This window comes from Tachypleus tridentatus, chromosome 11 (genome assembly GCF_004210375.1).
Source record: "Tachypleus tridentatus isolate NWPU-2018 chromosome 11, ASM421037v1, whole genome shotgun sequence".
NCBI lineage: Eukaryota > Metazoa > Arthropoda > Merostomata > Xiphosura > Limulidae > Tachypleus > Tachypleus tridentatus.
This window is the reverse complement of record NC_134835.1, coordinates 71,989,552-72,006,554: the sequence shown is the minus strand read 5'-3', so window position 1 is coordinate 72,006,554 and position 17,003 is coordinate 71,989,552. Positions and strand designations below refer to the sequence as shown.

Below are 17,003 nucleotides of genomic sequence, written 5' to 3'. Positions count from 1 at the left end.
ATTATAAGGCCAAGTCAAAACACTTGAAATGCAATCCAATGCAAAACCTTTTCAGTTAACTTCAAATGTTTCACTGTAAACCCTTACATTTTGTTTCTTAGGTTAATGTGTCAATCAACATCAATCACTGTCTGGGTCAGTAGTCTATAAAACCACTTAAGTCTTATCATTAATTAGTAATTGTTTATGACTTCTCTGAAAATAGCAATAGATTAGCAGCCTAAACATAGGATAAAACTAATCAGCAATATGTAATTTATTAAAAAAAAAAATTACAAGTTACTTATTAGACTTATGATTAATACATGCAAATAATAATGAGAATTATTTTATAATTCAGTATACTAAGTGACCCTTACTGTACTGAATATTTCATCTTTATATCATACCTTGTCCATTTCAGCACAAGCATTAAAATCCTGGGAAGACAAAAATCCCTTTAAACTTTGACCTTTCTGTGGCTGTGGAAAAAAACATTCTGTTTTTGGTGTAACAATACGGCCACCTGAATGAAAAATAATTTACAAGGAAATGCTGTGTTATACAATAAGAGCTTGTAGAAAGAAACAACTTGAAGACACATTAAGAAGAACATCTCTCCAAAGTAGTTTTACCCTTAAACAGCAGCAATGTTGCAGAGGTAATATCAATTGATAATGGTTGTCATTTAAGGGTTAATACATATTATTTCAGTTAAAACCACTTAACCTTAGTGCTGCAAGAAGAAGCAAAAGGGTTCAAGTACAATCACAAATTAAACAAGTAACCATTTTTGTAAGTTACTAGGATTTAAAGAAATATTAGAAATCTAAATAGTTGAATGTAAATGATTAATGAATCCAACTATTATCTGATTATCAAGTTCCAGAAATTGCCCAGTTCTCAACAGGGATCCTCAGGTGCAACAGACACTCGTAACTGAGATGCATTTTAAATTACCAAAATGAATGAATAAACAGTAGAAATACACTTTTTTATCCATTGTATACAAGTTACTGACAAGTAAAAATTGAGTTAAAGGTTAATAACATAATTGTGTTATTTTTTAAAAACCAACATTTAACACACATGTATTAAACTAAAGGTTAAACATAATCAAAACCTATGTTAAATTTACAACCCCCTATATATTGCATATAACAGCTATATATAAACATATACAAGAATAAATCAAACTTTCTATTATAATATCAAGATACTGATACCTTCAGAATGATTAAAAAGACAATATATTCAAAATAATTATACTAAAAATTATATTAAAAAAACTACTTGTTCTTAAAATAACATTTCACCAAAGGCTTCCCATCATTCCCAATAAGTACATCAGGCCAACCCCTCAATGAAGATATTGCAAACACTGTTATAACATTTATTGTAATATCCTAGATACTGATATGCATTTAAACAAACCACCAACCTCATATTGTTGAAAAGAAGAAAAATAATAGTAATGCTAACTTACAAGAACAGCACGGTAATTGTTACTAAAAATATTTTAACTATATTGTAAAGTTTTTCAGATTATGTGAACATAAGTGTTTCCTGCATCATACAGTAAAATAAAATTGCACTCAAAGCCGGGATGTTTTTTATATTATCATCACGAACAGTTTTATTTTTATAGTTCAAAAATAAAAGTTAGCTTATGAAAATGTCACAAAATGTTGAGTACTTCTGTATTTTTTAAAACATTAAAGTGTATTTTATATATATACAATGTTACAATCTATTGGATTATGTAAATATGTACAAGTATTTCCTGCATCATATAATAAAATAACATTGCACTCAAAGCCAACAAATTCTTTACAATACAATACCATCATAAAACTGTTTTATAAAATAATTGAATCATTCTGTATTTGTTAAATCACTAATTGGTATTAATATATATTAAATGCATAAAATGCTGCAAAATTTAAAATGTTTTCAAAATCCAGTGTCTTTTTAGTTTTAAAAACACACATTTGCATTCTGAATATTGAAATGCAATGATACATCTTAAACAATTACAAAATAAATTTTGATATAATTAATTATAAACCAGATAGAACTAGCATTCTTAATTTTCCTTTGCAAAAACATCACACTTGGCAAACAAGAATTACAGAAGTCTTACAAGTATTCTGTATTAAGATATTCTCTTGCATTAATTATGATATGCAAACAGATATTTCATAGAAAACAAAACATACAAATGTATTCAAAACAAGGTTTCATACTGACTGAAAATAATTACATAAAATATATGTAAGAGTATCACAACATTACTAAATTATTCTTAACTTGTTTTGCTAAACAGTCAGAAAAGCCTCTTACCTTCTTCTAAGAAACTTTTTCTTCTATTGGTTTTTCTCACAAACTCAGATGGCAATGACGATGAGAGAGAGAATGAAGTCTGAGAAGTTCCATCTGTGATGTTAGCATACGTATTGGTTGGTTGTGTATTGACAGTTTCACTGACATCTGATTTTGACCTAAAATGTTTTTTCATATCACGTTTAAAAGGGCTATTACATAATGATTTAGGAACACTGTTCCAATTTTTTTCATCAGTCTGACTTTCCACCAAAATTGACACTGTTCTGCTATTTCCTCCTTCAACTTTGTTATGTGTTGAGCAGTTTTCTTGGTTAGATAGTTCTTTTGATATGTAGCACAAGGAAGATTCTTTACCTAGTATAACAGGTTCTCTCATTGCATTGGAAGTCTCACTTTCAATAACATCAGACTTAGCAATTATTTGTAGACTTATATCATTTTCTACATTTCTGATAGAAGTAATCTGCCAATCAAAAAAATTTGACATGCAGATAATGCTGTCACTAACAGATCGTCTTAAATTACCTTTACTAGTAGTTACTTGACTTCCATAACATGTAAGTAGGCTAAGGCACGATGTTGTTATTGAACACTGTTTCCTTAATGGCCATGCACTTGATGTGTCATCAAAAGAATGGACATCTTTAAAGACTGGATTTCTAAACAACTGATGATTAGTGCTTGAAAAACTCCAAGTCCTTACCAATGGCCATTTAGGAAAATCAATACTTCCTATTTCAGAAGCACACTGAAGACGTGGTCCTGCACTTTTTGTTCTCTTTCTTTTTGAATGGTATTTAGGTTGAGATTTATTCTTCATAAATCCTGAAAATTCACAAGTGGAAGAAGAAGAACTGTCAGCACCATCTTTTTCCAAATTCTTTCCTTTAAATTTTTGTGCACTTGACTTCCATCTATGCTTCTTCATCTGATGCTTTTTGGCACATCGTTTTTTGGCAATTGTTGTAACACCTTTCTTTCCTGTGGAGTAAGGCATACTAAGTGCTTTCCTAATTTGACTGAAGATGTTTTTTTCCAATTTTCTTTTTGGTGAGTTGACTTCCAAAGAACTTTGCTGTTTTTTTTTTAGACTGGCAATTTCATCCTCAAGTGGTTGTTTGATGTCTTCTTTATCAGTAACACATGAAGTCTTCCAAGTGCCTTTCAGTTCAAAAAGGTCTTCTGTACATGAATAACTTCTTAATATTTGTCTTTTTTTCAGTTTCTCTCTGAGCTTGCTACCTCCAAATCTAATCAGCTTTAAAATATTAATCAAAAACATTTTAGTAAAATGTTTCAAAATATATAATAGTATGAGTTAATTATAATAAAATGATTTGTTTGTCTATTTCAAATAATTCCAAAAAGAAGTTGTCTAATATAATAATGATTGTATACTACTGCAGAGTGCTGTCACACAGAAGGATAGAATGAGTCAAACCATGAAATCATGGAAATACATCTGTGTATATTATAACTATGTTCAACAAACGTAGGAATGCTAAAGCTGTTAGCATGCTCACTTAGGGGAACAACCAGATGTGTTTATCTACTTTTCAAGTGCACTAAATTCAACAAGAACTTTATATTTACCTTTTCTTTTTGAACATAAAAGGTACATAAAACAGAATATAATATACAATGAACACACTTTAACAAGAATGCATATCACACTTTCAATAACAAACTTATTTGATGTGGTCTACAAAAAAACAAAATTAAAAAAACACAAAATTACATATTTAAACAGACAAGCATTTCACAAATTCCAATCTCTTGACTTTCATTTTTCATAGACTGAACAATGACATCATAAGTTTGAAGTAGAAGAAGACCAATATTTCAAAACACAAAACTGAAATATTGAACATTCAAAACTTGATCAGCCATAAAAATCCAATACTTATTTTGAAATAAAAAATAGAAAATTTTTACAGTGCAACTATTAAGGGATGCACATGCAAGAAAATACTTTTTATGCAATATTACTCATTTTATTAACAAATCAAATGTAATAACTTGTATAAAAAATTGATACCACTTGATAAATTATAGTAATCACTCAGTCAAGTCTGATTCCAAAAAACAAATACAGAGGAAAAATACACAGTAAATATAAAAAAAAAAATTTTCTGATAAAAATCAGATATCCTTACTTGGAAGAAAAACATTAAAATATTTTACAAAAATAGTGTGAGAAAAATTCTACTCACATCATAAATTATGGTAAAAAGTTGTAAGTTTGATATACAAATATTAGTAAACTTAAAAATAAGCAATACTTACAAAATACATAAAGCATAAAAAATAGACTTGACCCTTTAACTTACTTAGTGGCATATAACAGCACCTACAGCTAAATGCTAATATATAAGGGCTTAATTTTTTTTAAATTGTTTATACTAATAATTGGTACAATTTGTAATCAGTTTATTTTAGTGATTTAAAAATTTCTAAACCTTGTCACTGGTTTGTGGTTAGAATTCCTTTCAAAGCATGTTTGATGGGTGTTTTGGCATAATCAATCAATAATAAATTATGATTTAACTACTGTTTGCAGAATAATTATCAATTAAACAATGATATGAAAGTTAACATTTTTTAAAATTGAAAATGTATTCCCAATAATACCTACCTCCACTCATACAGCTATACTCAACTGCCAGGTTTTCTTCTTTTGGCCATCTAAGCATTGGTATTAGTTTTTCTCACTTGTTCCATTCTCTTATACCCGACTTAATATTTGTCTCGTCTCATAACACTCTCCGCTTACATCAACGTACACTCTATACTTGTTCTGTATGCAAGCACCTTATTGTCATAATGTTATTACTTTTTCAAGATTGACTCAATCCACAGTCTTTAACACTGACTCTTAGTGCAGAGAAAGGGTGAGATAGTGTGACAGAAGATAAATGTTATAGGAAATGAATTTTCAATTTTAAAAAAATGTTAGCTTTTAAAACATACTCACCTCCTTTCAAACTAAAGCTAGAATCACACATTGATAAGGTAGAGGAGCTGGTGAAGGTATTATCCATATAGAATGTATCACCATAGATTACTGGTGTGCCAAAAGGAGATGAGCAACCTAGTGAGGGAACCACAATACATTCAGAACAGGTATACTATTCACCCAAAACCTCAATCATGCAATTTGTTTGAAATCTGACATTTTCATTCATCACCACAGGCCAGGTCCCAACCATATATTGGAGATCCCACTGCTTAGGTTTGGCCAAACAGTAAGGGTTGTCCATGATAAGTGGTAAGAATTTCCCTTACACCACTCAGAGAAGAAGGGGAGGAATTCACAGTGTGAATTTACTATAATCAAGGAAATAAGAAATAGATAAATAGGAAGGGAAAGGCTAAATGTTATGGAAACTGGAGTGGTTCAGAAATGAAAAACAATATTATGAGTTTTTGTTAGGATTAAGAAATACAAAACAAACAGATAAATTTAACAAAAATGGTGCATAACTGATAAGTCAGAGCTGAAGAATGAGAAAATGTAAAGTTTTCTTCAACAAGAAGAAAGGATCCCAAAGCCTAAACAGGTGAAAGAACTGTTGTATTGGTCCTCTTCATTCACCCCACAAATGAGAAAATGGAATGCTTCATTAATGAAGAGATGAAGCTAAAGCACCTGGCAGCATAACAAAACCCACTATCCTTTCCACAATTAACATGTCATCCTCAGGGAACATGCCTCCATTAGCCATCATTATTATACAATGTGTTGAGGAAATGAGTCACCCACACAAGAGGTAGAAAATGGTAGATGAACTAGTGTTTATGGACTGAAGAAAAAAAGGAAATCAAGTTACCCCAACAATACAAATCTAGTTAAATTAAGAAAAACCAAAAACACATCTGATGTTTTTAGTGATTGGGAAAAGAATGAAGATCACAACTGCATAAGTAGTGAGAAACTAGTGCAGAGAGAAGTTGTGTCATCCTCCTATTGATGGAGAGCTTTTCCTGCATAATAATGTAATAGTTCAAATCACAAGAAATCTTACAAGTTTAGTTAAGAGTTGCCTAAAATATAATAGCATGCAAATATCTAAGGCAGATACACAGAGAAGATAGCTTTATGTATGAAGAGGTGTGCATCACCTTGGAATTACCAATTTATGATACCATCAGTGATTGTGCCCACCACTAGAAAGTATAATGTTATGTAACATTTAAATTTCCTTCAGTGATTGGTATATATATATATATAACTGTCATAATGTTATTTAGTAACTATCTATTCATAAATTTCTCTTTAAACTAAAACCAAACAACTTGTTACACTTTAAACTAAAACCAAGCAACTTGTTACACTTTAAACTAAAACCAAGCAACTTGTTACACTTTAAACTAAAACCAAGCAACTTGTTACACTTTAAACTAAAACCAAACAACGTATTACACTTTAAACTAAAACCAAACAACGTATTACACTTTAAACTAAAACCAAACAACGTATTACACTTTAAACTAAAACCAAACAACGTATTACACTTTAAACTAAAACCAAACAACGTATTACACTTTAAACTAAAACCAAACAATGTATTACACTTTAAACTAAAACCAAACAACTTATTCTCAAAAATAAAACAAGATAAAGGGAAGTGATAGAGTGATTAGTTCCAAATAATTCCTCTGAAACACTAAGTCTCAAATATTTTAATATTTTGCCAAAAATATATATTTTTCAACCAACCAATTCTGGATCCAGTTCAGCCAATAGTGAAGGCTGACCTCGTTCAACTGCTTTCAAGCAAAGTATCAGAGCTTGAGTGTAGGATGGGGAATTGAGGAAGGCATTGTCTGAAAATGAAATAATTGATTACTGTCCCTCTATACAGAACTTTAAATAAAAGATAATTCAATAGTTTCAAGAGGTATTCATTTGTATAAAAAAGGAATGGCATGATACTGATGTTAATTCTTTAATTTCTACTTTAATTCTGTTAAAAAATTTTTTAGCTAAACATCTTTTAGTTGGGAAGTCTACTTGCGTGGCAAACTCCAGATAAAAACTTCATCAAATAAAGTATTTGCTTAATACTCCTCAAATAATGGTGAAAAATTCAACTGTTTCTTAATAATGGTATTGATATATATAAGTGAATACACAGTTTAAGTATTGCACATGCAAAAGTAAATAATCTGGAAAAATGCTTTGTGTCAATTAAGTTCTCATCTGAACTTAGGTTTAAAATTACTTGCAAATTTCCTAGCTAAATTTCAAGTTCAATACTAATTTGTGTGTGACCAATGTTACAAACACAATTTTATAGTTTTAATCTAACCTGTTGTATTTACTTGGCATCTTTCACACACACAAATATCAGTGAATTAAATAAAATATTCACCTACTGCTAAGGCTACAGTGAACAAACTTTTTTAGAATATGTATGTACACAGATTCATGTGGGAAAAAAAAACAACAAACACAAACCACCTTCTAAAAATCAACTGAATATCATGTCATTTTAAGTGAGATTTATATGTGATAAAACATTTAAATTAAATTTTAATTTACATTGTTATAACAGTTTAGAAAACATGTATGTCAAAAACTGATTTATATTTTGAATCAGTAGCAAAAATAAAAATAAAGCATTTGAGCTTTTATGCACAGAAAAATAATTTTTGGAAAATTTAAACTGTTGGTATTTGTGAATTATGAACACTAATTTAAAATGTACAATTTCGCAAAAACAAGCAGAACGAATATTATTTAACTTTCAAATCTAGAACATTCTTTTAAATTCATTCAATTTTACACAAAACAGCAGACTAATGTTTCAAAGGAATTTTTCTTTTGAAGATTTTTCAAATAAATTGCCTTCATGTAAAAACACTGGATTTGAAAGGATAAATCCCTCAGCTTCTTCAAATATGATCTACTGCATAAAGTATTTCTACAAAAAAATCAAACAACGTATCATACATGGCATAATAGTATTCAACAAAATTTTATTGTATACATACATCAAAAATTGAATTTAACAGATAATTATATCTAACAAACAAATTTATGTATGAAATAAAGAATTTTTTTTTTTTTTTTTTAAATCTCAAAACATTTTACCTCTAGTCACTTCAATTATAAATCAGAGTAATAAGATTTGCAAATAATGTATACCCACATCTTTAGATGAAATATTCTAATTAGAAGTTTTGGATGAAAATTATTAACACTAACCTATCAAGAATTTACATAAACATAAATAATAAATGAAATAACAAGTAAAAATCTTAATTAAAATGATAATAGCAGTTTAACATATTTGTGGTCACTGAAAGGCATAGAAAGGTATTTAGTTGATTTATTATCTACAATGAATATTTAAGTGCATGTTAAAAACTAAAATATACCATATTAGATTAAAGCACCTATCACTGTGAATATTAACAACTATAATAAAAAGTCAACTGTACTCAACTTCTCAGGTTCATGCTAATTTGCATCATTTGCATGTAACACTGCTACAGAGTACATTGACATACTTACAAAATCAGAATGTTTCCTCAGCACTGGTATTTTCATACTAGACCATCTACAACATAAAAACTGACAACTCTACATGTGCATTTAACCTAGTGCACTTTATACATATGCACAAATTGTGAATGTTCATTTACACACTTGTTTAAATTCAGGTCTAATTTATGTATCCTATTTTGTCCCCCTCTTCTTTGACTATCACTCACTATGGAAACTTTTGGGAAACTCTCAGCTCAAAGAACAAGGTCACACAGAGATGAACTTGGAAAAGCACATGAATAACAAGCATATCTGTAGGATCATATAGTGTTTCGTGATCTCTTGGCCTTCCAAGCTTTTTATAAGTGCATAATAGGCACATGTTAAGATACAGTTAACATTACAGCTTGAACTATATTATTGGTTTATAATATTTTGTTTAAGATAATGTATGTTTAAAAATAATATATCAAAATTGTTTTTTATTATTTTTTCATACAATTTTTCATCAAAATTACATAATATTATGTAATAAAAATTTTAATTGAAGTATATCCAAAAAAGTACTGGAGGATAAAACTCACAACTCATCAATTATTTATTAAATTTAGTTTCTACAGAATAATAGTTAAAATTTGATGTTTATACCCTAAAAAAGTCCATACAACAGAACATTTGAAATTTGGAAGAGATATTTTTATGTCAGTATGCACAGTCAATACTACATGTAGTTGCCTTTCTAATTACACACTTATACTTTTGATTATTAGAATAGGCAGAATAGGGACAAACTCCAACTTAATTCAAATGGTTAAGTCAATTGAGCTGATAAAAAGTAAGACTGGTAGTAGTTATATGAACAGCATTTGGTTAATACAATAACCTCCAAAACAAAAACAGTTACAGTGAATGACAAGGTTGCACAAATAATGAAAAAATAAATGGATAAAACTATTTCAAACTTGAGATGACACTTCAATAGATTATGCAGCTTATGCAAATAATCTTTTTCATATGCAATATTCGTATGAATTTGCACCTTTGAAAAGTAAAACTTTTTTTTTTTTTAAGAAATCATTATGTTTACTTTTGTTGTAGAATTTATTACTAGCTTTTGTTTCTTCATACACTGTTGCAAAACTTTCCTATAAACTTTTTATTCTATAAAACTAAACACCTCACACAGTTGCAGTGTACAGCAGAAATAACTTTACCATAACAAAATCATAATCAATCATTTTTCTACTAATTAATCAGAAGGTTTCACTTAAATTTAAAACCTATTTTATATTGATTTATATATCAATTTCTTCACAGAGATCTTTGATCATTCAGTTACTTAAGTTAATAATGTGTAATATAGTCATGATCTAATTAAGCCTATCTCATATTGTTTCATGAAAAAAGCCTTCATTTTCCTGTCATAATTCACATGAAGCAAAAATAATAAAGCATAATTTTTACAATCTCCAAAATACATTATGCATGTAAATGTGGCAGAAGTTGTCTTTGTTCTAGTAACATATTACCAAAGTTGTATCACTTTGTTCTGAACTCTTTTCAAGTCTCTGCTGAACTAAAAGCCACACTGGCTTACAAATTTCAAAACAGCAGAAAAAAGCTTTCATTACATACTTAGATCAGTTGCCTATGACTTCTTCAAGCTGAGGTACAGGCAATAACATCATACCAAGACAATCAAGGTTGAGAAAACATGGTTTTCTGAACTTAATAGAAACACACTTGTGTCAAGTTGGCACTATTTTGTTCAAAATTATTTTGGCTTCTTCCTAAAGGAATATACTTGTTTGGAATTAAGCACAAAACTAAACAGTGGGTTATAAAAACCCAACTTTTAGCATAAAAAGCCTTTAAAGTAACTACCAATCCACCAGGGGGGTAACAGGGAATACAAGCACTGTATCATGGCTCAGAAAATAAGGAAGTACATTGAAATAATACTAATAAAACTAACTTCTTAATATCTTATGTACAAAATTAAATAAGTAAAACTCTCTTGTCAATGAAATTTCAACTCTGAATGTTTTTTGTTTTTTTTTAATTGGTTGGAAAAATGACAAATCTTTATAACTTAAGGATGTAATTTTGTCCTCAGAACAGGATGACCCAGTTAAGCAATTTAAAGTTAAGATAATTTAAGTATAAGAAATAAAATCACTGAAACTACTGTTTACTCAAACTTATTTAAAAATGTTATTACTGTGTATCAAATACATTTTCTTTCTCTTAGATACATCTAAGTTGCTGTTCTATACAGCTCTACATCAGACCAATTCAGTATTTCCTATTCTCAGCACATAGTGTCCATCTGATTCCTACTTCTGTCACTAATTCATACTTCCATCTTCTTAGATCTTTTCCCTATCCCAAATTGGCATTTCATAGTTCTTAATGTCCACCTATTATCAGAATATCTTGCTACTTGTCCAATTAATCACCAATTAATTTTTAGAATGAACATTACTGAATCTATTATATTTCTTGTTTTTCTCATTCTGTCATTTCTCATCTGTCTTGTAGTGTTATAAGGCATTTTTCTTTCCAAAGCTGTTTGTATGGTTTATTTTCTCTTTCTCTATTTTTAAGTGCCCATGTTTGGGTGCTATATTTTAAAATTAATAATACACACATTTTTATTTCAAGTGGGTTTCTTGTCATCATGGATAATACACACTGATCCATGATCATTTTCTGCAAAATAATGGAGATATCTTGTTCTTCTAGAATTTCTTCATACTTTCCAAAATATTGCCATGTTGTCTTTATTCTTATCAACTTCTTGTTGCATTTTCTATTTTCAGGGTTTGTCCTAAATATTTGTATCCTGTCACTATTTCTTTATTCTTAATTTGATGGCATCTGTGTCATGACAGTTAATTGTATACTTCCTTTTTCCATCATGTATTTTTAATCCTGCTTTCTTACAACTGACTATCAAACTATTTAAAAAGGCTTCCATCTTTTTTTTTTTTATTGAATTTGTAAAGAGAGTAACATCTGTTAATGTCTCATCATCTATTTTGATATCTTCATTCTGTAACTCAGTTTGTCTGAAAATTTCTTTAAAAGTTGATGTAAACAGTTTTGGAGATATTGGAATTTACAAATAAATGACCAAAGTATGGTCAATACCATGTTACCAGTTCTAGCCAAAATTTTTATGACAAAATTCAAGCTCATGATCATTTCAGCCTCACGCTCACCACTATACTGGTACAGATATTGTTAATGACACAATTGCTGGATTCACATCTACAGAACACAAACTTAGTTTTTCAACCACGTTAACTTTATACACCAACATTTAGTTCACCTGTGAAAACGAAAAAACTAACCAAATAGCATTTCTCAACCTCAGGATCACAAGAAGCGATAGAAATTCAAAACAAAAAGCCACAAAAAAGTCACCCGTACTCGAAACAAAAGAAAAATTGCAACATATTAAGAAATCAAATAAACACAGCCACAAAACTATGCTCACCTGATAAAATTAACAATGAAATCAACAAAATAAAACAGAACTTCATCAACGTCAACAAATTTCCTCCAAAACCTGTTTAAAAAATTGTACACAGACACCTAGATCAACAAACAAATAATAAACCCAAAGATACAACAAACTATAAAACTTTACATAGCTACATACCATACATTCCCAGCATCAGTGAAAAAAATAACCAATGTCTAGAAAAAACTTAAAACACAACATTCCAGTAAACACCAAATTTATTCAAAAACCAGAAACAAAACTAAAGTCCATACTGACAAACAAACATCAACATTATTTATAAAATAAAATGAAACAACTGCCACAACTTCTATATCGGAGAAACAATAAAAACACCTTCACACATTTTTGAACACTGCAAATCAAGTAAACACAACATAACCACAGAAAACACCCAGATATAAACAAACACAAAATCAAAGAAGCACTACCTATACAACAACTAAAACCAATATAAAGGAACACCTTTACACCTATACTAATTAATAACCTAACATCAAACTGCAACAACCCCTGCAATTCCATCCCCATTTACAGTCTAAATCCTAAGACACATGAATAGCAGAGGTCAATTACAAACTTGCTCTTTGTTAAGCTGAAGATGACCTAAAAAGGTTAAAATGTTATTCTCTACTTTATTTTAGTACGTTTTAATACCATGCCACCTGTCTTGAGATACATTTTTCTGTCTTATGCCACTCTCTATCTTTATCACTGATAATACCTTTTATCCAGATATATTTTTTCTAGTGTGTGTGTGTGTGTGTGTGTGTGTGTGTGTGTGTGTGTGTGTGTGTGTGTGTGCATATATAACCATAAATTTTTAAGCCAAAGCACACTGAAATTAAACAAAATACACTGCATTTGTTAAAAAAGACCCTTGGGTACAAGCTATAATGTCAGATTATAAAATGTATCCTAGGTTTTAGAGGTGACTGTGGAAGTAGAACCCACATTGCAGTAGGGATACATCATCTATCAGTCTTAACTTCCAATTCATTATTCTCACATAAGAAGATTAGAAATTCGGAGAGCGAGATGTGGGTGCTCAAAGCCCACAACATCCCACATCCATATCACCCTTCCCTGCCTGCAGACAGTTGTAGGAAGGTGACTGCTCTCCCAAGTTAAAATATGAAAATAAACAAATAAAATGAAAATAAAAAATAAGGAAAATAACATACTACTATTTGGGGGTAAGTAAGATTAAACTTACCTCTTGAAGTTAGCATTTCTGCCCCCAATATTGTAGAGGTACTAACTTACACAACATTGAACCATATCAGTATGCTAAGTTTACTGTGACTGTTGTGCTTTTATATGTGGCTCAAGGTGTACATCCACATATAGTGCCAAATTCTTAAATGACCTTATTTTTGATTAAAAATAACTAGTAATTTTTTTGTAAAATTTCTCTGATTTTACTTTGTATGTATTACAGAATAATTTTATCTAAAATTTCTTTATTAAACCCATTAACTATTAATTTTTTTATCAGTATTTCAACATTATTAATAAAATATTGTAATTTATCACAAATTTTAAAATATCTGAATAACTGCAAAATTATAATGTTTATAACAGATGGGTATGGAACATTACTATTTAAGGAGGGTAAACCATAAATTGGAAAGTCAAAATCTTTTATTTCAAATATATTTATACTGACATCCTTTTTATCAATTACTTTAATTTCTAAATCTAAATATTTTGTATCTGTATTAGAAATTGAAGTATTTTCAATTTCTAATTCTGCTGGATAACTAGTGCCAATAACATTAAATATTTCAGAATTATTTATGCAAATTAACTCATCTATATACCTGTATGTTAAAGTAAAAATATCTGGATTTGCATAGTTTTCAATAAATATATTTTCATAATAGTACAAATATAAATTCATTATACAAGTTGAATAGCTAGTTCCCATGGAACTCCATTTAATTGTTTGAAAACCTGTTCATTGAAAAATATATTATTATAAATACAGAAGCTTAATATATCTTTCATGTTTTTAGAACCATATTTTTTTTCCAGTTCTATAGAAGGATGATAGTGTTCTACTAATGAATTTAAAAGATAGTTTAAATACTTTAATAGTATTGTTGTATATAATGTTGTATAATCAAATGGTTGAATACTACTTACCTGCTCACACTTTCTTAGACATTCTAAAATAGGTTGGTTATTTTTTATTATCCAAAACGTATGTTTTTTATTGTTAATACTTACATTTTCTATTTTATTAACTAAAATATCGAGCAACTTATTTAATTATGTAGCCAGTTTCATAACTATTATTACTGAATTGGAAATAAATCTAATTAGAGATTCATTTAATTTTTGAATAGCATAAAGAAATGGCAAGTCTACATATGAATTATGTTTAGAAGAAAGTTTATATTAGGCTTTAATGAAATTAATAATTACTTTATCTTTGGACTGATTGACAAGTTTAAAAGTTTGTGTACTATTAATTTCTTTTATCATAATTAGTGCACAAAATTGTTTACAAATTATACCAACATTACAGTTAGCTTTATCAATAGGAACTGTAACATCTTTCTTGCACTTCTTTAATCTTATATTTTAGCTGATGAAATGATAAATCTGTATAGTATTTTTTTTTAATTTATGTGGGATAATTTTATTTTTATTTTCTTAAGTATTTATAATTTTCATTCTCAAAACCATCTAGGTGGATAAGGTGTAATATAATTAAGTTTTAAAATATATTCAATATTTTTTTCAAGAGATTTTAGAATATTATTTTTATTACATTTTGTTGCTTCTCTGTATTTAGTTCCTTTTTTGATTATTTCATGTAATATTTTGTCTTTTATAATATTTAAATTACCAGTAATAATGTTTATGAAAAGTATCAACAAGTAAACCATTTTCACATTCACAAGATAAATTATTAACATCATCTACATTTAAATTTGCTAAAAACTTTTATAATTATATATTAATGGACCAATTGGAACTTCATATTTATAACTGATGATAGGTTTGATGACAGATTTAGAAATCTGCAAATAATTGTAAATTTATGTCTACAATTATCAAATATGGGGGTTTTACTTTCCTTTTTTCTTTTACAAAACTTGAAACATTAACTTTTAATCAATATTTTATAATTTCTACAAGTATGTGTTTTGCATGATCATTTTAAGAGATATTTATTTATTACATTAATTAATACTTTTATTTTGGGAAGATTCAGTTCATAAACCTTTTTAAAACACAGTTTATGTATACTAATGTTCATATAAAACTTATCTAAATAATTACACGATTCTGAAAAATTAACCCATTTTATTTTATTATTTCCTTTACCTCTAGTTTTCTTATTTTTATGAATAGTTATCTATAAAGAAACAATTAGCAATACAATAATCATTGCTCAAATTCAGAGCAGAAAAATTATTTAAATCTTGGTTTAATCCATAAGGATATTATGTTTTTAGTTTTAAAATGTAAAGGTTTTCTCTTTGAAGTCCAATGGTGTCTTCATTAACTATTTCTAATATAGTTATCTGAATCAAGGTAAAAGGATGAATCCTGAAATGTTTAAATTCTATAGAATTCATTAAATTGTTTTTAACTTGAGATCTACATAAATTTATAAATATATGCAATGGGTTTGAAGTTTTACTTACATATTCCATGTAGTACATGTTAATAAATAAATTATATTTTTTATTTTACAAAATGAATTAGTGTAAATAATAGGGTGAATTTTTATTTCAATTAATTTTCTTGTTTACTTTGGAGAGCAGTCATCTTCCCACAAATGTCTGCAGGCAATGAAGAGTGATATAGATTGGGGTCATTGTGGGCTTTAGCACTCACATCTCGCTCTCCTAAGTTCTATATCTACTGCTACTCATATTTCTTATGTGAGACTGGCAAATGGAGGTTAAGGTGTATTCCAACCACAATGTGAGTCCTACTTCTGCAGTCACTCCCAAAACCTCGAGTACATACATAGTAACAGCCCAGTACAAGCATTCAGTTACACATGCAAACAAGTTCCTACTGATTATTCTACATATTCAAATACTTCTGTCATATTTCTTTACATTTAAGATACAACTGTATCATGACAATCAAAATTTTTACAACTATACCAGCATCTGAAAATGAAAATAAAGGCTACAGATGAGAAACATTTTATTTGCAAAAGCTTCAAATGTTTCAGAATACTTATTCCATCTTCAGCAAAATCCAGAAAAATATTAAAATCATTTTGTAATATTGACTTTCATATCACATATACTAAAGACAATGGTTTACATTTCAAACATTTGTCATACCAGACTGATTCAAGGATTGTATTGTAAAGTTTATTCTGTATATCTCGAATCTTGAACAAAAAAGCATATGAATTCATCTTTTAATCCACAATAAACCTCTTAAATGATCTTCTCCAACCAATAAAAAATTAGGCACCTCAATTTCTTTAATCATACTGTTTTACACCAATGAAGATTTGTTTTATTTTTCTTTTCAATTCCAAAGCTTAGACAAGAAAGTAGTTTGGAACTTTATAACAAACGTACTGTTAGAAATTATGAAAACAATTATTATTTACAAATAAATACTAAAAACTGTGTTTTAAAAATATTAAGTGAAATTAAATATCAGAGCAAA

The 17,003-nt window shown here is 28.6% G+C and overlaps 1 protein-coding gene across 5 annotated transcripts in view; it reads right to left on the bottom strand.

The window, feature by feature from the left end:
* Rubicon (run domain Beclin-1-interacting and cysteine-rich domain-containing protein rubicon) overlaps positions 1-17,003 on the bottom strand; it is a 55,651-nt gene that overhangs the window by 24,706 nt on the left and 13,942 nt on the right. For 4 of the 5 annotated variants that reach the window (XM_076467897.1, XM_076467896.1, XM_076467895.1 and 1 more), the window contains 3 exons: positions 7,046-7,152; positions 2,323-3,583; positions 390-505 (listed from right to left, as the gene is read on the bottom strand). In XM_076467897.1, the coding sequence (XP_076324012.1) occupies positions 390-505; positions 2,323-3,583; positions 7,046-7,152 (1,484 nt within the window). Of the gene's footprint in view, positions 1-389; positions 506-2,322; positions 3,584-7,045; positions 7,153-8,845; positions 16,990-17,003 lie in introns of those variants that run through there. The other variant, XM_076467899.1, reaches the window with a different exon arrangement.